The following is a 20,415-nucleotide window of genomic DNA, read 5'->3' as shown; positions in this document are numbered from 1 at the left end:
GCCACCTTAGGTGTACGTGGCTGGCACCTTAGCCGGTTGAGCTATAGGCGCCGAGCCACATAATAATTATTCAACAAACACTACTGCTTATCATTAATAAAGCACTCCAGTAGTTGACATATAGTAGGTGCTTGTAAGTTATTTTTTCCCTCTGAGAAATTATAAGCATGTAAAATGTTATCAATGTTCATTCATTGTGAATTTGCTGGTGAATTGCAAGAGATGGGGTGGGATGGGAACCACCACTGGTGAGTGATTAAGGGCTTGGCTTTTTCTGGCCTGGAATCTTAGGAGCCTGTCTCAGTGTAGACAGGGTGAGCAGAGAAGCCTTCCATCTGAGAATAAGGTTTGGGGCCATGTGAGTCTGTCACAGGGAACAGGGAAGAAGCACAAGTTCTGGAGTTACATAGATTGTTTTTGACTCCTAGCTTTATTACTTGCTGAGTTACATAACTTGTCTGTGCCTCAGTTTCTTCATTTGTAAGGGGGAAGTAATAGTTCCTAACTCACAGTATGGTCATGTGAATTGAATATTTCTTAGATGCACAGTACTCACCTCATAGGCTTATGAGGATAAAATGAGTAAATACTGCACATAGAAAACACTTACAACAGTGAGTATAGTGAGTGCCTGATTATTGTTAGCTATTGTTATTATGAAAACTGCTGCCTCTGGGCGCACCTGTGGCTCAGTGTGTAGGGCACTGGTCCCATATACAGAGGATGGTGGGTTTGAGCCCAATCCCGGCCAAATTGCAACAAAAAATAGCCGGGTGTTATGGCAGGCACCTGTAGTTCCCAGCTGCTCGGGAGACTGAGGCAAGAGAATTGCCTGAGTCCAGGAGCTGGAGGTTGCTGTGAGTTGTGACTCTATGACACTCTACCAAGGGCAATAAAGTGAAACTTTGTCTCTTGAAAAAAAGAAAGAAAAAAAGAAAGAAAGAAAGAAAGAAAGAAAGAAAGGAAGAAAGAAAATTGCTGCCTCTAAGCTCTGGGCCTGAGCTGAGCTTGGAAACAATGCGGGGAGGTGGTTTGGCCTTCCCTCCAAAGCCTGATCAGAGAACCAGGACAAAATGAGCTCAGAGACCCCATTGACAAGGGTACTGTTCCCATTTCCCAATGTGCCATAAATCATAACCATCATCTTACTTTTTTTTTTTTAGAGACAGAGTCTCACTTTATTGCCCTCAGTAGAGTGTTGTGGTGTCACAGCTCACAGCAACTCCTGGGCTTAGGTGATTCTCTTGCCTCAGCCTCTGGAGTAGCTGGCATCCTATTTTTTTTTTTTTTTTATTTTTTGAGACAGAGCCTCAAGCTATCCCCCTGGGTAGAGTGCTGTAGCATCACAGCTCACAGCAACCTCCAACTCATGGGCTCAAGCGAGTCTCCTGCCTCAGCCAAGTAGCTGGGACCACAGGCGCCCACCACAATGCCTGGCTATTTTTTGGTTGCAGCCATCATTGTTGTTTGGTGGGCCCGGGCTGGATTCGAACCCACCACCTTAGGTGTATGTGGCTGGTGCCTTAGCCACTTGAGCCACAGGCGCCGAGCCTGGGCATCCTATGTTTTTGTTGTGATTTTAACCTTCTAAAATGTTCTCATATGTATCATTTCATTTAATCATCATAGTTACCCAACAAGATAAGGAAGTTGCATTTGACAGGCAGGGAAATTGAGGCCCAGGGAGCTACTGAGCAGAGAGTCATTCAACATTCTTCACTGCCCAATCCTTGCCCAACCGCGGCAGATATTTCCCTATGTGGTAATTGCTTGTTTGCCAGACTATCAACTCTCTGGGACAGGGTCTGTACCTTGTTCACCTGCTGGGTCCCAGCCCTGGCTCATGACAGATGTTCAAAAATACTGGTGAAAGAGGGACAGGGCATTGTACCCAAGAGGCTATCAATTGGCCATTAATGCAGAGGCAGAATCAGGATGTCAGAGGCTTCAGCTGAGCAAGTTCCTGAGAATAACTGTGATCCCAGATAGAAGCCATTGACAGGGTCAAAAGCCTCCCAGCCACCCAACCAGACAAGCCAGGGCTCTGCCAGCCACACCTTCCACAGAGGGAGGGCTGGCCCAGCTGGGGGCGCTTCCTCCCGGATCTTCCCTTAGGGTCTCTCAGAGGTCTGGTATGGGGCCCAGAGGGAGGGGGCTGTGAGGAGGAGGGAGCCCGGTGAGTCAGATGCTAAGGTTTCTCCAGCAGCTGCTTCTCAGGCGATAACGGTTTGCCAAGACCCTTCAGGGGCCTGGGAGAGGAGAGACTCTTCCTCCCGTCTGGGCTGGGGTCCTGAAGGCCTTGGCTGCAGGCAGATGAATCAAGTTCTTCTCAGAGACCCTGTTTGGGTGCCCACAGGAAACTGCTAAGGGAGCTCAGTTGGCTCCCTTTTGTGAACAGCCCCCACCCCACCTGCTAGAAACAGCAGCCAAAGCCCAGCAGGATGGAGCTTCCAGAGCAGTGGGAGCCAAGTGGAAGGGGAGGGCGGCCAAGGGGCAGGCAGGGTGGGGGTGGAGGAGACACAGATATTCCGGGTCCTTCTTGCTCAGGTCTTCCTCATTGCCAGTGGACAATGGGCACGTCTGTCACTCTCAGGCCCACCTCTCCTTCATGGGAACACTGCCACCAGGGACTCCCCTTGGAGAGCTTTGTAGCCCCACTTCCATCAGATGCCTGGCCTCTCAGTTGCTCAGTTATGGTTATACTATCAATTTAGTGGAGAAGGAACCTGAGGAAGCTTATGGTTCCCTCACCCCACCCCCATTTGCTAATGAGAAAACTCACGTCGAAAGAGGGTTATTTACTCGGGGTCACGATGTGAGTGGGTGATGTCGAGGGCGTTCTCCGCAGCGCTGGGGCTGCAGTGGGATGTGCAACAGTTTCTTGGCCTCTCCTTTCTCTGTCCCCACCTCCCTGCGTCCCTGAAAAACCCACTCTGGAGACCTCAGACCTCCTCAGCTCCAACACGGTCCTCTGTCCATCCCTGTCCCATCCCACTACACCCAGCCCTCAACCCTCCCTCCAGTTCACAAACAAAAAGTGCGGGTTTAAATTATCAGATGGAAATGAGGGCGGGGGAGGCCAGCTGCCTGGGGTCCACAGAGGGCAAGGGTCATGTGTTGACGTTCTGAGGGCGTAGGATTCTACTGGGGGTGAGCGTTCTACGGCGGTGCCTTTCCAGGCAACGGAGGTAGGAAGCCAGAGAAGGAAATATTATGATTTGTTTCCCTCCTCGTTAAAGACTTTTTCCTATAGTAGTGCCAATATAAGCTCCTTCTCGGCTGCCACGCGCAGCCGCCGGCGGCTCCACTCTCTAGGAGGAGAGGTCCCGGACTTGCCGGCTCTCAGACCGGTGTAGCCCTCCTCTTGGCTGCAGCTGCTCTTGGAGCCAGGCCTCACCTCCTACCCTTTAATTTCAGAGGATGCGGGTGCTGAGTGCCTAGCTTGGCCCACCAAAGGTTAACCCGGGCGCTCTTGGGGCCGCCCTCGCCGGAATGAGGCCTGCTCATTGGTGGAAGCTGCTGAGATCTTGGCCAATGGAAAGAGGCTGCGGGCAGCCGCCCGAGGCGGCGGGGCGGGCACCCGAGGAGTGCAGGGCTCGCGCGGAGGCGGGTCTCTGATTTGCGCGGACTGTCCCGCAGTAGTGGAGCGCACGGGGCACAGGGATCCGGCCTGTGGCTCTTTCTGAGTCTGCAGCAGCAGCAGATATGGCCCGGCATTCCCAGGGTGTCCTAAGACTCTTATCAGTAGTTTGGTCCCACCCCCCACTCCCCCCCAGCAGTGGATAGGGAGGGTCTCCGACGACGTTCCCTACTCAAAGGGAGGGCGGGCGGGCCCAAATTCTTAAGTCCCCTCGCGCCTCTTACAGCTCAACTCCTTCCTCCCCTCCTCGAATAATCCTATCACAGGGCGCCTTGACGATGCTGCGGGGTCTCTGTCCCTGGTGGCGGGGAGGGCACACTCCCGGGGCGGTGATAGGACTGCTCAGGATCCCCTTGTACCCTTCCCTAAGTCCGTCACTGGGTTCAGGGCAGAAAGAGGGTAAATCTCTGGGGGCGCAGCGGCCTGTTGGCAGGATGGTATGGAGGAAAAGGGTCTCTCCCGACCCAAAGCGGACTCAGCGCACCCCTTCCCTCAGGTCCCTGGCTCCCCGGCTTCTGCCCTTCCCCCAGCCCAGGCTGGTTCAGTCTGTGCTGGAGAAAGGAGGGAGGAGACCAGAGTGGGTCCAGGCTGAGCTGTGGGATAAGGGGTGGGGGGAATCCTGAGCCCGGACATTCCTTCCAAGAGAGTGAGCTCTGGGAGAATGGGAGGAGAGTCCTCTCACATTTCCCCCTGTCCTTCCCCCGCAAGCTGGGCCCACAGGACACCTCCCCCCCAACACACACACTGACCCATACATTCCCGGACAGTTACTTGCCTCGTGGTCACTAGAAAATTGCCCCCATCTCAAGATGAAGGGCTACCAGTCTGAGTCACTGCTGTGCCCAGAAGGGGAGTAGGGTCAAGAGAGAGCAGACAGGGGAGGGGGGCCCTGGGGTCTCCATTAGCCGCACACTTTTTCTGTGCTTAAGCATTGCCATCTATTATTCGGGAGACCTAAGAGCCTCAGGACTTGCCTTCCCAGAGACTCTAAGGCCATATTGTGAAGGGGGGAAAAACACTGGACTCAAATTACAGAGTCCCCAGGTCAAGACCCAGCTCTGCTCTAAGACCTGGCCTGGGGCAGGGGGTGTCTCCTCCAGGACCTCATTTTCCTTTTCTGTCGCAGTCTGTGTCCCTATTGAAGCAGGGGTGGCAGGGGCAGGTGAAGTGAATTAGTCCTCAGAGCTCTGGTTCTCTGGGGACTGGAAGGAGTGAAGGCAGTTTTCCTGGTCCCTGGAGCCAGCCCCTCCCCGAGGCTTCCTGGCAAGGCATGGGGGTTAAGGGGAGCGTGTTGTTCCAAACCCAACCTCACCCTCATCTCCCGCTCCCCACAGGCCCAGGGAAGGCGGCTGCTGAGGTTTCATATTTTCCCCCCACAGAGCCCAAGTCCAAATAAGCAGAAATGCTTCTGTGTGTGCGTGCATGCGTGTGCACATGCTACACAGACATAGGCTGAAAGGTTCCTTCTCATACAGGGCAAGATTACCTCGCTGACACCACAGTGAAAGATACGCACACCTATGGACAGGTTCAGACAATTCCATGTACAGCCTTACACAGAGGCTGTCACACTAACACACCTGACACTGTTAGGCAGAACCCGACGAGGACACACTTATCAGGTGTGATCAGACAGACACTGACTCACACAAACACACACACACATGCAGTTGCCCCAGTCTTGGGCTCAAACGGTCATGCACATTCTCATACAAACACAAACATCTGGCTCGGTGCCTGTGGCTCAAGCGGCTAAGGCGCCAGCCATGTAAACCTAAGGTGGCGGGTTCGAATCCCCAGCCTGGGCCCGCCAAACAACAATGATGGCTGCAACCAAAAAATGGCCGGGCGTCGCTGGTGGGCACCTGTAGTCCCAGCTACTTGGGAGGCTGAGGCAGGTGACTCGCTTGAGCCCAGGAGTTGGAGGTTGCTGTGAGCTGTGATGCCACTGTGCTCTACCCAGGGGGATAGCTTGAGGCTCGGTCTCAAAAAAAAAAAAAAAAAAAAAAAAAACAAACACAAACATCTCACACGACCACAGAACTAAATGTTGACTTCATCAAGCCATGTGCCTGAGATGACTGAGTCATATGAGCCCCAGTGAGGGAGATTTGGAAGCCCTGGGTTTGCACGGGGCTGAGACATTGAGACAGGGACTGGAGGAGGGGCCATCAGGGGACTGAGCTTTTCTTTTCTTTTCTTTTTCAGCCATAGCCTCACTCTATTGTCTGGGCTAGAGTGCAGCAGTGTCATCTTAGTTCACTGCAACCTCCAACTCCTGGGCTCAAGTGATCCTCCTGCCTCAGCCTCTGAAGTAGCTGGTGGCACACGCCATCATTCCTGGCTGGTTTTTAGACAGACAAGTCTTGCTATATTGCTTAGGCAGATCTCAAACCCCTGGCCTCGAGCAATCCCCCCTTTTCAGCCTCCCAAATTTCTAGGATTACAGGCATAAGCCACTACACCTGGCCTGGGATTGAGCTTTCTGTGCCAGTGTGTTCTGGAGAAAGGAAGAGAAAGAAGACAAGGCAGTCTGGCGCCTGTCACAGGCTGCTTCTGTACAGAGTAGGGTTCTGGGAAGGGTGTGGTGTGTATCATGTATATTTTCTGCAGCCCCGGTTCTCTTAATCTGGACCTCCAGTTTCCTTTCCTGACACCGGTAACCCTCCCCTGGTCAGGCCACTGGTCCCTCAGTTTCCTGGCCAGCCCCTGGCATCTTCTGACCAGGCGGCCCCTGTGCGGTGGCCCAACCCTGGGGCAGGCGCCAGGCAGTGTCTGGGCAGGAGGAAGAGATGGCAGAGAGTGCCGCCGCTCTGGACTGGGATTAGCTATGTCTGGCACCACCAAGGGCACAGCAGCCTATGGTCTGGCTGCTAGAGATGTTGGTCCACAGGTAGTGGCCAGAGGATCCCTATGGGACAGCTTAGGACACTGGAAACCAAGTGCCAGGGCTGGCACCAGGGGCTTCTGGAGAATAAGGGCGTCCAGTCACATTCATTTATTTATCATTCATGCATTCATTTAGTATTTACTGAGCACCTACCGTGTGCCCAGACCTGTGGATAAGGTAATGAACAAGGCCTAATGCCTGGTCTTAGAAGGCTTTCTGGCTAGTGGTGTGTCTACCTCAATTATGATGGTAGTTCCAAGTCTTGAACTCTGATACCTTTCCAGGACATCTTCCACCTTGCACCAAGAAGGATCTTCCAAAACCTGGAAGTGACTATGTCATTTTCCTGCTCAGTAGCCATCAATGACTTCCTCTGCCCTTAGTATAGCGTCCAAGTTTCATAGGGTAGCTTGAAAAGATTCAGCCATGTTGCCTCTCTATTCTTGCCCATAGCTCCAAAGCCTAGCATCAGTCCCAGCACACAGTAGGTACTCAGATACTTGCAGTGACTGACTGAGTGGGTGAATGAAGGAGTATGTGAGTGAGCTAATGGACTGAGGCCCTTTTCTCCGCAGCAGAGCCTCCAGGAATGACTGTCCTGAATTCAGCTTGGATGCCAGCTTGCTTCTGCTCCAGGCAGAATTTCCATGCGCCTGGACTCCTTCCCTCAGCTCCTCCCTAGTGGGGCCACTGTACCCATTCTTCAGGCTATTCTCTGAGATCTCTTGGTTCTTAAGCCCCAGCCAGACTATGTACCTGGGGAACACAGACTCTACTCAGTGCTTGAGGAGCTGCTGCCAGGCTTAGGTCAGGCTTTAAGAGTATAAATGGAACCCAGTGGCCAACCAGCCAGAGCTGCTCTCCTGGGCCCTGGCCAGCTGGAAGGCCCTGCCTGGCTGGAGCCTACTGCCTCGCTCTGGCGAGAATTCCCCTGGCCTCTTCCCTTTGCTCAGTGCACACAGCATTCAGCTCTGGCTTCTTCAGCGGTCCCAGCCTGTCTGAATTGTCCTCAGGTTTTATTTTTGGAAGGAATGGTATTCTCCTTATTTACTCCCTTCTTTCAGGGAAGGTGTGTGGGACCCCTGGGCTCAGATGGGAATCAGGCTTTGACTCCAACCCCTGGGGTCTGGTCTCTCAGGACCTTCATAGGAGGGGCCTCCAAAGACTCCTGATCCACCCGAAGCTTCAAAGCCAGCTGCCTCTGCCCTCCTCCCCCACCCATGTGTGACTAATAGCTGCCCTTACCCTTCTTGAAGAGACCCATGGTGGCCAAAAGAAATCATGACACTTTGGGAGCTGAAAGGAATTTTGGCATCATTAGGTCCACCCCCTCTTATTTGCAGAAGCAGTGTAGTTCAGTGGTTACAAATGAGGGAGACAGACAGGCCTGGGTCTAATCCTGGCTTTGCTATATATTGTGTAGCCTTCAGGAAAGTCACTTAATCCCTCTGAGCACCAGTCTCAACTGTAAAATGGGAGTACCCCCACCAGGTTGCTGTGAGGATTAAATGATATAACATTTGTAAAGTATTTTATACAATGCAGGGCATATAGAAGGCTCTCATTAAATGTAGCTATTGTTATTATCATTATTATTATTATTGCAGATGAGGAAAAGTGAGAGCTGGAATGGGAGGAATTTGCCTAGATTCACACAGCTCAAGGTGAGCAGGTACTTCGGACTCATTCATTTGCCTCTATCTCTAAGGGGGAGAGAGGGACTGGCAGCCACCCAAAGGAACAATTTTCTTGAGCCAATCAGATGTGCAAACCCCTAGGTCTTCAGTGTCTGCCTCCTCTTGCAGAGCCCAGGCCCACCTCCACAGCAGCTGGCGTTTTCCTCCATCACCCAGGGACCTCTTTCCTGCTCACTGAGGGCAAGGGATCTGGGAGGAGACCCCAGCACTCAGCCTCAAGTGGACCTGAGGCGAGTGAGAAGAGAAGGGGAGTGCTGGGTCCTGACATCACAGAGTGGAGAAGCTGGAGCCACAGCCCGTGCAGGCCAGCTGGGAACCTTCCAGCTCGTCCAGATGTCTCAGGAATGTGCTGAGCTGGGAACTACCTCGCTCCTTCCCTCACCACCCCCCAAGCCTTCATCCCCTCAAAGGCCTGCTCAAGCTCAGCCTCCACCCCATACCCGGCACTTCTTTCATCTCTTTCTAGGACGCCTCCTGTCCATTGTGCCACTGGTACCTTGCCACAGTCCAGCCCCCTCTCCGTCCTCTGAAGGGGCTGTGAGAGGCAGGAGCCCTTCCCCTACTGCAGACCCTATGGCTGACGTGTGGGGTGGAGGGAGATGGGCGCTAACTGGGAGGGAGGGCTCTGAGCAGATAGTGCATGCCAGATCCCAAATGTGGAACTGATTTGCAGCCCTGGAGAGAAAGGGGTGAAGTCTTTGGGGCGGCAGAGGGCAGGGCTGGGCCTCCTCTCCAAGAGGATGGCGAGAGGGGCACTGGGCATCTTGTCCCAGCTGATGGTAGGAAGGCAGAGGAATGGGATAACATGCTGAACTGGGCTGAGGAGAAGGGTTCAGGTCCTTCTGGGCAGCTGGGGTTAATAGGGACATACTTTGTCTGATGGTGGAGGGTTCTGAGCTATTGTAGGGGTTGGGGAAACCCATTAGGGTTCTGGGGTTGGGCCAGGAGGCAGGACATGGTTCAGGATGGAGTTCCCAGCCCCAAAGAAGAACAGACTGTCCCTCTGCAAGGGTGGAGTTGCCTTGGGTCTCCCTAGGCCAGCCTGGCCCTAGTGCTGGGGATGAAAGAGCCAGAAGGGAACTGGTACTCCTGGTCCAGCACGAGAGTCACATCAGGGGAAGAGTTGGAAGTCAGAGGAGAGAACGGACCTGGGGTCAGCTGTTGCCTCAGGCTGCCCTGGGCTCAGGGAGGGCTCACGTAAGTCTCTCTCCCTTGGAGGAGAGTCCCTGATCTTCCAGACAGGCTGATAGCCAAGATCCTCCTAAGGGACTCTAGACCTCCCCCCACTGAGAGGAGCTGGGGACAGACACCACCTTGTCCAGCTCAGAGCTATCATTAACTCCCTCCTGCCTGCAGAAAAAATTGCCAGCTCCCTAACATGGTATTCAAGTCTGTCATCAATAGATCTCCACTCACCACTACAGCTGAAGCCTCTTCATTTTCTTCTTTCCTCTTGCCTAGTTGGACTGAGCAGTCCCTTTTCCTTAAACCTGCTGTAAGCTTTATTGCCACAGGACTTTTGCTTATACTATCCCCATGCCTGGCATGCCTCTGTCCTTTATCTCTTCCGTCTAACTCTTCCCGTCTTTTTTTTTGAGACAGAGCCTCAAGCTGTTGCCCTGGGTAGAGTGCTGTGACATCACAGCTTACAGCAACTTCCAATCCCTGGGCTTAAGTGATTCTCTTGCCTCAGCCTCTCAAGTAGCTGGGACTACATGCACTTGCCACAACGCCCGGCTATTTTTTGGTTATAGTTGTTATTGCTATTTGGCAGGCCCAGGCTGGATTCAAACTCGCCAGCTTTGTTCTATGTGGCTGGTGCCTTAGCCGCTTGAGCTACAGGTGCTGAGCTTCTTCCCATCCTTGAAGGCCCAACTTCAATGCTATTTCCTCCAGGAAGGTGTACCTGACCACATAGCTTGGAAGAGTCCTCCCCTTCTCTGTACCACCACAGCACATACCTACTGTTAGGTCATTGGTTAATATGCCTTGAACTCTCATTATGCACAGTGGGATCCATCTCTCCTCCTAAACGTAAACATTCTTGGTATAGGACCTAGGACAGATTTTATCCTTGAACCCTCTGTAGGTCATCACACAGTGTCTAATAACATATACTACGCCTAGTAGTAATGATAATAATAATAGCTACTGTTTATGAGCCATCCACTCTTCTAGTTCCTTGCATGTAGTATCTCATTAAGCTTCAGAAGATAAAGAGTGTTAGTGCCCTCACTTTAAAGATAAGAAGCTGAGGCACAGAGAAATTAAGTACTTTGCCCGAGTTCATTCAGCTAGCAAGTTGTTGAACCAGGACTTGAACCCAAGCTGTGATTACATAGCTCATGTTCTTAGGCACCCATAACAACACTGGTTGCAGGGAAGTGCCTGTGGCTCAAGGGAGTAGGGTGCTGACTCCATATACAGGAGGTGGTGGGTTCAAACCCGTCCCCTGGCCAAAAACTGCAGAAAAATTAAAAAAAAAAAGTTATTAACAACACTGGTTGCTGAAAGAATGAGCCTGCTGCCCCATCCCAGCACCTAATACAAGCCAGATAAAGTCTTCACTGGTGTTATGCCCAAGGCTCTGGTTTTGTTCCTGCCCTGGATATTTTTTTTCCTGATGGCCGGAGAGACAGAACTCTGAGAAGGGGACTGAGGTTTTTTGGCTTTACTCAAAGGAAAGAACCTTCCATCTTTAGAGAGGTGAGACAGAGAGAAAAATAAAATTCCTATGATCAGGGCTCAGCAGGGCAGGACAAGGCGGGACATTCCTCCAAGGGCTGTCCCATGCAGAGGATCCTCCTTACAGGCAATGACAACAACAGTGAGAATAAAAACAGGAGCAGAAACTATTGCTTCTATGCCAGGTCCTGTGGCAGGCCCTCTGCAAGAATTTCTAATTGAATCCTCCTAAGAACTGTTACGTTTTACCATTGTCCCTACCTACTCCATGGGTGAGAAGAATGAGCTTGAAGAGGTTAAAGCACTTGCCCAACCTCAAATTGGTGACAAGTGGTAAGAGCCAGGACTGGATCCGGTCTGAGCCATGCTAAAGCCACACCTCTCAGGCATGGCTTGCTGTGCTGGTCCCATTATCTTCTATCTGACATGTCTGCTCAGGTTGGGCCTAGCAGTTGGTACCCTGTCGCAGAACTTTCCTGTTCAGAATCTGCCCAGAATGGGTGATACAGATCATCTCTTCCCCAAACCCCTGTGGTTTTGAGAGACAAAGATATTCAGAACTGGATCTGTTTTTAAGCTAGGTAGTTCCTAGTTGTCTAATTTATTAGAATTTATAATTCAGGCTCGGCGCCTATAGCTCAACCGGCTAAGGTGCCAGCCACGTACACCTAAGGTGGCAGGTTCGAATCCCCAGCCCGGACCCGCCAAACAACAATGATGGCTGCAACCAAAAGATAGCCGGGCGTTGTGGCGGGCGCCTGTGGTCCCAGCTACTTGGGAGGCGGAGGCAGGAGACTCGCTTGAGCCCAGGAGTTGGAGGTTGCTGTGAGCTGTAATGCCAGGGCACTCTACCCAGGGGGACAGCTTGAGGCTCTGTCTCAAAAAAAAAAAAAAAAAAAGAATTTATAATTCATAGATATGCATTATATATATCCTTTTTTTTTCTGAGACAGAGTCTCACTTGTTGCCCACTGTAGAGTGTATGCTGTCATAGCTCACAGCAACCTCAAACTCTTGGGCTTAAGTGATCCTCTTGCTTCAGCCTCCCAAGTAGCTGGGATTACAGGTGCCCACCATCTGTCTCAAAATTAAAAAAAAAGGAGGACCCTCAAAGCTATAAGTGTGGAAGTGAGCTTTTTTCCACTATTTATCCACTAATGGTTCAGTCCTCTATTATCCCCTCTCAATTCCACTCCCCCTTCCTCCCTCCATCCCTCTGCTTGCTTGCATCCTTCCTACTTTCCTTCCTTCCATTATCCAATCATCTATCCTTCCAATAAATAAGCATTTCCTGGGGACTCAGTCACTACAGCTACACCCAGGGAATAGTCAAAATAATTAACTGGCACTCTCTCCCTTCAAGGAACTCAATCTAGTTCAGCAATGAGGAGACTAACACCCAGAAAGGGATGTGATTTGCCCAAGATCACACAGTATGTTAGTGAAATGAGGATGAGGGGTGAGGTCATTCCAGACAGAAGGGAACCCATGGGCAGGGGCTTCAAAGCGAGCCCCCTCTTCACTGCTGAAAGCTGCCTCCTGGCTCTCCGTGAAGGCCTGAGGAGCCTGCCTGACACCACTGCTGCTTTCACTCTGTTATTCTTTTGGAAGGGGAGGAAGGAGAAAGGGCTGCTGCTGTCCAGTTGTTATGTCGGACCACACATCCCAGGCCATATGTGTCAGACTCTCTGTGATGGGTGAAATGGATTCTGGGCCATGAGCCAAGGGCCAAGAAAGAGGCAGTGAAGGCTCTGACCCAGGAGAGCTGGGGGAGGAGGCACACTGGACCCAGCAGCAGGGAAACCCATTATTGCTCTTGCTATAAAGTTGGATTGAAGACCATGTGGTGTGTCCAGGCTGTGGGGATCAGGATCTTTGACATTCCAAGGAAGTTGATACCTTTGACATAGTTCCTTCCAGGGTCAAAGTTCTGGGCCACCTCCTGCCTTTTCTGAACTGTACACTCCCAGCCCTACAGTTTCCCCAATCCTGGTCCATTGTTCTGCCATTTACTCTTCCCCTGGCCTGGTCAAGGAGGTTACATGAAGTTCCAGCCAGAGTAATGCTCATGCTCTTGACTTAACTCCACCCAAATCTTCCTTCCTCCTCCTTCTTGCCTCCTGGAGTGCTGGGAACTGCAGAAGAACAGCCTGTTCTCCAGCATCTGGAGCTGGTTTCTTGAGGGAGGTTCAAGGGCAAGCCAGGTCCAGAGAGAGATGTTCTGGGACAGCCTTGGTACCAGGACTTACAGGAGGTACATGTTATGGGGGAGGAGAAGACACAAAGCAGAGGAGTCCTTTATCTTCTCCCGCCCAGCACAGTGGCTGGGAGACATAGACCCTCCTTGGGAGTCCTGGGACCTGCTAAGAGCAAAGGTCCAAGTCCCTGTAAGGGCTGGGGAGCAGTATTTTGGGTTGAATATGAGAGGGCTCTGGATGGGATGTGGGATCCTGTCCAGAGCATCTGGCTGGCTCTGCCCCTAAAGCTTTAGGCATCCAGGGTGCCCTAAGGATGAGAGTGGGCAAGGCTGAAGGCAGGATCCCTCTGATTGATAATCAGGATTCCTTGCTCTAGCAGAGTCCTCAGACTTTTTAAACATGGGGCTAGTTCACTGTCCCTCAGACCATTGGAGGGCCAGATTGCAGGCCCTGGGACAAGTCAGCTACTAAGCAGACAGGTAGTGGAGGCAAAAACACCCAGCGGGGCAGATAAATGTCCTAGGCAGGCTGCATGTGGCCCGCGGGCTATAGTTTGAGGATATCTGCTCTAGAGGGCAAAGCTCCAACCAGAACAACAGCTCCCCTTCTTGACTTCCTCTATAGGACTCAACCCTTCAGCAGAGTGAACGTGTCTCTCTCCTTCCTAGGTTGTCTAAGTTATCTCATCTGCACAATAATGCTTATACATGCTCAATAAAAGGGACTCAGCCTCAGTCCTCCCTGATGAAATGCCTTCTGATAACTCCTTTCCCTCTAGGGATGGGGGAAATTGAGGAGGAGGCCGCAGAGGAAACTTACATGACCTCTTCTAGCTTGGCTCAGCCTCCTACCATGCTCTGCTTCGTCAGGGTGCCCACCCTGGTGTTGATATTATCTGTTTCCCTCTCTGTCTCTCTCATTTGGCTCTGTGTGACTGGAGGGCCAGGTGTATCTTCTTTATCCAGACAACCCTGGCACCAGCAGAGGTGCTTCCGCAGTGCCCAGTTGTTGAAGGAATAGACGTGCCATATGAGTGAATGAGCAAGGGAACCACCAGCTGGCTGAGGGAAGCTGGAAGGACTTCACAACAGATCAGGGTGCAGAGAGCACTTCTGTGGGACTCAGTGTCCCCACCACCTGCAGGGCTAGCCAGGCCAGAACTTCTTGAACTCTTAGGTGTGGTTTTACCTTTTTTTCCCCATAATTTCCCCATTCCCTTGTACGGACTGCCCCAGCCTAAAATAATTTTCTCTACAAATATAGTAAGTCCTTAAAATAGAGCAAAGTCCACTACAATATGATCAAGACTTGGCTTCTGTCCTATCCTCAGGCCACATCTCAAATAGAAGTGGGTAAAATTCTTATCTTTGTGGGATTGATAAAGAAGTGACTGGCTGGGTGTGGTGGCTCACATCTGTAATCCTAGCACTCTGGGAGGCTGAGGTAGGTGGATTGCTAAAGCTCAGGAGTTTGAGACTAGCCTGAGCAAGAGTAAGACCCCTGTCTCTACTAAAAATAGAATAACCAGTTGGGCCCAAAGTTTGAGGTTGCTATGAGCTATGACACCTCAGCACTCTACCAAGGGTGACAGAGTGAGACTCTGTCTCAGAAAAAAAAAAGGAAGTGACTGCCTGGTGCTCTTGTGCTTTCCCAGTTTGATTTACTGCATGTAGCAAGGTTTCACAGCTTTTACCTGCCCGCTTTTTGTGATAAGACAAACCACCTGAAAAAGTATCATTTTTCATTGAGTCTATAAAAATATAGCTCTACTATTTGCCATAATGGAGATTTTCGGGGGGCTTATTGCATTATGGTAGTGCTTTACTATGTCAAGCACCCATTTTGTGGCTTGGTACTGGTTTTGGCAATGCTTAAAACTGATTAGTCTCTGTTCTCATGCAATTCATTTTCTCATGGAGGAAATAGACTGTTATTTTATTGGTTCAATAATTGAACCAATAAGATAACTACAAACTGGGTGCAGAGATACGAAGAAATCAAAGGACTGAAACAGAAAATAATAGGGTGGGGGTCCCACTTCAGGTGGTTGAGGAGGCTTCTCTAAAGAGGGGTGACACGCAAGCTGGGACCAGAAGGCTGAGAGGGAGAGAACTGGAGGGAAAGCATTCTGGATGATAGGAACAGCCTGTGCAAAGGCCCCGTGGCAGCACTGGAAAAGGTTTTGGTTGCTTATAGACCCAAAAGTCCTAGATTAATCTGAAGAAGAAACTGGGGAAGATGGAAGCCCTAGAGCAGTGGTTCTCAACCTTCCTAATGCCGCAGCCCTTTAATACAGTTCCTGTGGGTTGTGACCCAGAGGTTGAGAACCACTGCCCTGGAGCCTGTGGGTAAGAGCTCTGGGGTAAGGCCTGAGCCACAAGTTCAAATTCTCTGTGGGTCAGCCAGCCTAGACTAGGGCCTGCAGGAGCCTGAGCCACAATATGGGGATGGCTCAAGGCAATGACAACTCACTGAGACCATACTCTCATCTTTCTGAACTCAGATACAGTGTGGGCTGCAGGACCCTGATAGCTGGGAGCTGACAAGCTTAAATACCCTCTTCCCTAAAAACTGTGCAGTCTGACCTGGCCTTCTTTCATTCATTTAGCAATGGTTCGTGAGGTCTACTCTGTGCCAAGGACTGTGCTAGGCACTGAGGATAGTGCAGTGAACAAGACAGATATAGCCCCTTCCCTCGAAGAGCTTGTTCTCTCAACAGTGGGGGAAGCAAGAACAAAAAGAAAACAACCTTTGCCCAAAACAAACTCCATGGTTTGGTGGAGGAGCAGGTATTTGGGGGAGGTTCCCTTTCTGAATAGGCTCCCTGAGATTTGGCCCCTTCCTCAGTTTTTCTTCAATAGATCTTTTCTAGTGGATTCTGCTCTGAGACCAGAGTGCCTTGGCCTTTCTGTCCCCTTTCCTGTTGGTGAGAATTTAAACAGAAACACACACACACACACACACACACACACACACACACGTCCCCTTTTAAGGACGTGTTAAGGCCCACCCACAGGCATAGGAACACCCAAACACACATATTTCTCTAATCTCCTTAAATCTCTCAAAGGCTGGGGGTGGTTGTAGCTTTCTGCTTGCCCAGTTAGCTCAGGAGAAGTCAGGCTGGGGGTCTGGGGAGCAGTGATCAGATTTAGCCCGTCAAGCCTGCTTCCCTTGGGTGGGTCCCCGAGTCCCTGTCATTTCCACACCTGGCCTCTCCAGCTGCTGGGAGGTGAATGAATGTGTGCTGGGCAAACATCCTTGCAGCTTCCTGCTGCTCCCTATGAGACAACAGAACTCTTCTTCCTTCTCCTCCTCCCCACACCCTCCCAGCTGGGGCTTCTCTGGGATCCCAAGCCATTTCCCTCTAGGGAAGGCAGAGTGGTCCTTTCTACCTAGCTAGAGGAAGGAGGTAAGAGTGTGCAGACTTAGTGTCTGCAGAGACATGACCTTCTTTCCCTCTGCCCCTTTATTACAGTTCTTGGAGCTCAGATCCTCTCTCACTCATGCCAAGGGGCTGAGGGGTTGTTGGGTACAAAGGAAGAGAGCTCAACGGGAACCACATTAGGAACTGTAGGAGAGTCGGGGAGAGGCAAGGAGAAGGGCCCACATCTGGCAGGAAGGGCAGCCTCTTCTGAGGGATATCTCTGAAAATCTCATAAACAAGATTGCAACAACCTGAAGGTATCCTCACAGAAGAAACAAAGTAAAGCACTGTAGCCCCCTCTAAACACTCAAGTCTCCAGTCTCTGTCCTAGTGAATGCTCATTTCTTACATACTTGTATTCAGAGTGTGCATACATTTTGCTTTTTTGCATAGAACAACAGAGCACATGTTTCTCTGTGACTTTATGGCTTGTGTCTGGATTTTTAAAATTTGTTTCAGAGACAAGGTCTTGTTCTGTCACCCAGGCTGGAGTTCAATGGCTCCCTGTAACCTCCAACTCTTGGGCTCAAACAATCCTTCCACCTCAGCCTCCAGAGTAGCTGGGACTACAAGTGCATGCATGCCACCACTCCCGGCTAATATAGTTTTGAAATTTTTTTGTAGAGCTAGGGCCTTACTATGTTGCCCAAGTTGGTCTCCACCTCCTGGCCTCAAGTGATCCTCCCACTTTGGCTTCCCCAAATGCTGGGATTACTGGTGTGAGCCACTGCACCCAGCCTATCTCTGGATTTTTAAGGATGGTGAATATCCTTCTCCTCATTTTCCAGATGAAGAAGCACACAAATGTCATCCCTACTCATGCTTAACCCTGGAAATATTTTTCTATCCTCATGCAGGATGAAAGGGAGCTGGGAGTGGGGTCAGTATGGGATCCCAGCTGAAAAGGACCTTAGACATGGAAATGGAGGCCCGGGAGTAGGAAAGTAACTTGCTCACGGTCACACAGCAACTAACTCCTAGCTGAGTGGTTCTCATTACCACCCCATCTAGTCCCTGAATTAAGCTAATCATCGATTCTGATATGCAAGGCATTGGGCTATGTTAATTTTTAATTTTCCCACTAAATATCTATAGTAATGCTATGGGAAAGGTTCTAATATCTCTATTTTTCAGATGAGGAAACCAAGGCCCAGAAGAAGAAAAGTTATTTGTCTGATTTGCCCTGCTTGCTGGTGCAGAAACTCAGCCAACCCACATATCCTGATTTCCAGTTCAGGATAACTCTCCTGTCCCCCCTTAGACACCCTTTCCTCTCCCCCTACCTGACCTGGCCTTGCAGGGGCCTGAGGTCAGGAGGCTCTCCATAAGGGCTTCCCCCTTCCCCCACACTCAGTGTCCCAGTGCTGGACACCACTGTCTGTTCGTGCCTCCTTTCCTGTGTTGGACCAAGGCCCAGATGAGCAGCTGGGGATGCAGGGCTGAATGGAGCAGCAGGAAGAGTCTGCGGGCGGCCGAGTTCATTCAGAAGAAAGCCCAACTCAGAGCTGCCAAGGACAGAGGGAAGCTCGTAGGGGGCCCCTACTACCCCTTTTGACTTTGAGGTTTGACAACCCCCTTTGTGTCTGACCAACATCTTTTACCAACTCCAAGAGGGGTGTGCAGATCCCCAGATCCTCGCTAGGTTTATTCCTAGGATCTATGCCAGAACCATTCTTAGAAAGACTTGATCCAATCGTTTTCCATTTTACAGACAAAGAAACCGAGGCCCTGACAGGAGAGCTGTTGTCACAGCCCAAGCTCACAGGGGAAGCAAAATCAGGACTAGAACCGAGGTCTCTCCATTGCCAGTACAAGCCCTCTCCCCTTGGCCTATCTGCAGAATTGTGCTCCCTCTGGAACAAAGAGCCTTCCTCAGAGTGCAAGGTGACCAGGTACAGGGTGATCCTAATGGAGAACAGGGAGACCTCACTTCCCTGCCTCCCTAACTCAGGCTCTGTCCCCCCCATGTCTTGTTTCCCCACCATCAATCCAGTGTCTTGGGACAGTTCAGGTGGAAGTTCAAGACGCGCAAGTCCTCTAAGGATATGGCTCTTTCCTGGCCAAGTTTATCTTAGTCCCAGGAGGGAGAGACCCTCAGATGTTTGGCCACAGGGTGTGTATATATGTGTATGTGGGGGGTGAGGGGTTGCATGGATAACTGGTGGCTCCCTGAAGAGGGGGCGCCCACGAGGTTCCCCAAGCAGTCCACATTTCATCTTGGCAGGCCCTTCTGAACCCAAATATTTTCTCCAGTTCTGAGCCCTGCTCCTCCCCCATCAGAGCCTTAGGGCTGAGCCTGAGAGAGGGAGGGAGGGAAGAAGAGAAGCCACGTTTCCTTAGGGAGGGAGGGGAAGAGAAAGAAAAAGAAAGAGAGACAAGCCCAGAGACAGACAGGAAGACATGGGGAGAGGGGAGATGTAGAAAGTCAGCGAGACATGAGGGGCAGAGAGAGAGGGCAGCGACCTAGAGACACAGGGATGGACAGAAAGGTCTTCCTCTTCCCCAGAGATCACCCTGTGCTGCCTTGACCTCCTGAGCTTCAGGCCCCCCGGGGGGTCTCTGACCTGAGCCCCTATGGCGGCTAGGGCAAGCACCCTTAAGTTCTGGGACTGGTTAAGAACCCGGTTTGGCTTAGACCCCCAGGGGCGTCGGGTCTCTGGCCCTCAGAATACTCCCCTGTGCGCCCCCCAGCGGACATTCAGCCTCGGAGTCACTGAGGCCCAAAGGGGGCGCAGGAAAGGGCGCTGCCACTTTGCGCCCAATCTGGTCCTGGAACCCTAGAGTGAGTGGGAGACGGCTAGAAGAGTGGGAAATGGCTAGAAGACGTTGGCGGGGGCTTGTGTCTCTTGAACTCATATCTGAGGATCAGATGGCCCCAATGCCTCGAAGTCCCTTTCCCCTAAAAGATGAAGGCCAATGTATCCACGGATTGAGCCTTCACGAGGGGCGCGCACTGGCTCAAGCTCAGAGACGCAGGTCCAGTTCGCGAGGTCTAAAGGAGGTGGCTAGGAACCTAGTCGCCCAGCTCAGAGCTCTAAGCACATGTTCCTCCAGGAGACCCTCCACCGAGACACCCACCCCGCCCCGCGCTGTTGCTCAATGATGTGGGGTCTGGTCGTTCTGGGGGCCCATATGCGCCGCGAAGAGGGGTGCCGAAGAGAGGCGCTGAGTGGTGGAATGGGAACAGAGACCCTTTATCTTACCGCATTGTTGAGGAAATCCGACTCGTTCAGATCCCCCAAGTCCAGGAAGCTGGATCCGGGGAACAGCCTGTCGGCCGGGAAGGGTTCCAAAACCGCGTCCATCGCGGTCGGCTCCCGGGACCCCCTTCGACTAGGCTTCCCTCACTCCAGGGCGGCGGCGCGCCCAGCCCAGAGCTCCTGTCTGAGCGCTGGCAAGCGGGCGGGGGGCAGGTCCGGGGCGCAGCCCCGGGGGAGGGGCGTAGGGGGCGCGGGGGCCTTAGGGTAGCGGAGCCGCACGGGCTGGGCTTAGGGGCCCGGGGCGCACGGTGGGCATTTAGCCGACTCCTCCTCCTGCTGCTCCTCCCGGGGCACAGCTGGCTTCCATGGGGAGTCGGGGGGTGGGGCTGAGGGCTTGGGGAGCCCCCGGACAGGGTGGGAGCCGGGGGCGGGGGAGCTAAGCGCTCCCCCGAGACTGGGTGGCTGCTGGCAGCTCCGCTGTCTCTGCACGGCTCCTGTCACTTTCCTCTGAGCGAAACTGGGAACCCCTGGCTGGTTAGCCCTGCTGGCCAAGGCGCCACGCCCCCACATCAATATTCACGATAATTTAATATTAATGAGAAGAGGGTGTGGCTCGAGGAAACATCCCTCCTCTTTTAAAGAGACATCTGCAACCTATTCTCAGTTTTCTCAAACGCT

General features: G+C 51.9%; 1 protein-coding gene across 1 annotated transcript in view; it reads right to left on the bottom strand.

The window, feature by feature from the left end:
- CREB3L1 (cAMP responsive element binding protein 3 like 1) overlaps positions 1 to 19,842 on the bottom strand; it is a 39,305-nt gene extending 19,463 nt beyond the window's left edge. Inside the window, exon 1 of the mRNA XM_003781264.3 lies at positions 19,741 to 19,842. Coding sequence (XP_003781312.1) covers positions 19,741 to 19,842 — 102 coding nt within the window. The remainder of the gene's footprint in view (positions 1 to 19,740) is intronic.
- Positions 19,843 to 20,415: the final 573 nt, after the last annotated feature.

The sequence above is a fragment of the Otolemur garnettii genome, unplaced genomic scaffold (assembly GCF_000181295.1).
Source record: "Otolemur garnettii isolate 467f Iridium unplaced genomic scaffold, OtoGar3 scaffold00001, whole genome shotgun sequence".
Classification (NCBI taxonomy): domain Eukaryota; kingdom Metazoa; phylum Chordata; class Mammalia; order Primates; family Galagidae; genus Otolemur; species Otolemur garnettii.
This window is presented reverse-complemented; position numbering and strand designations above follow the sequence as displayed.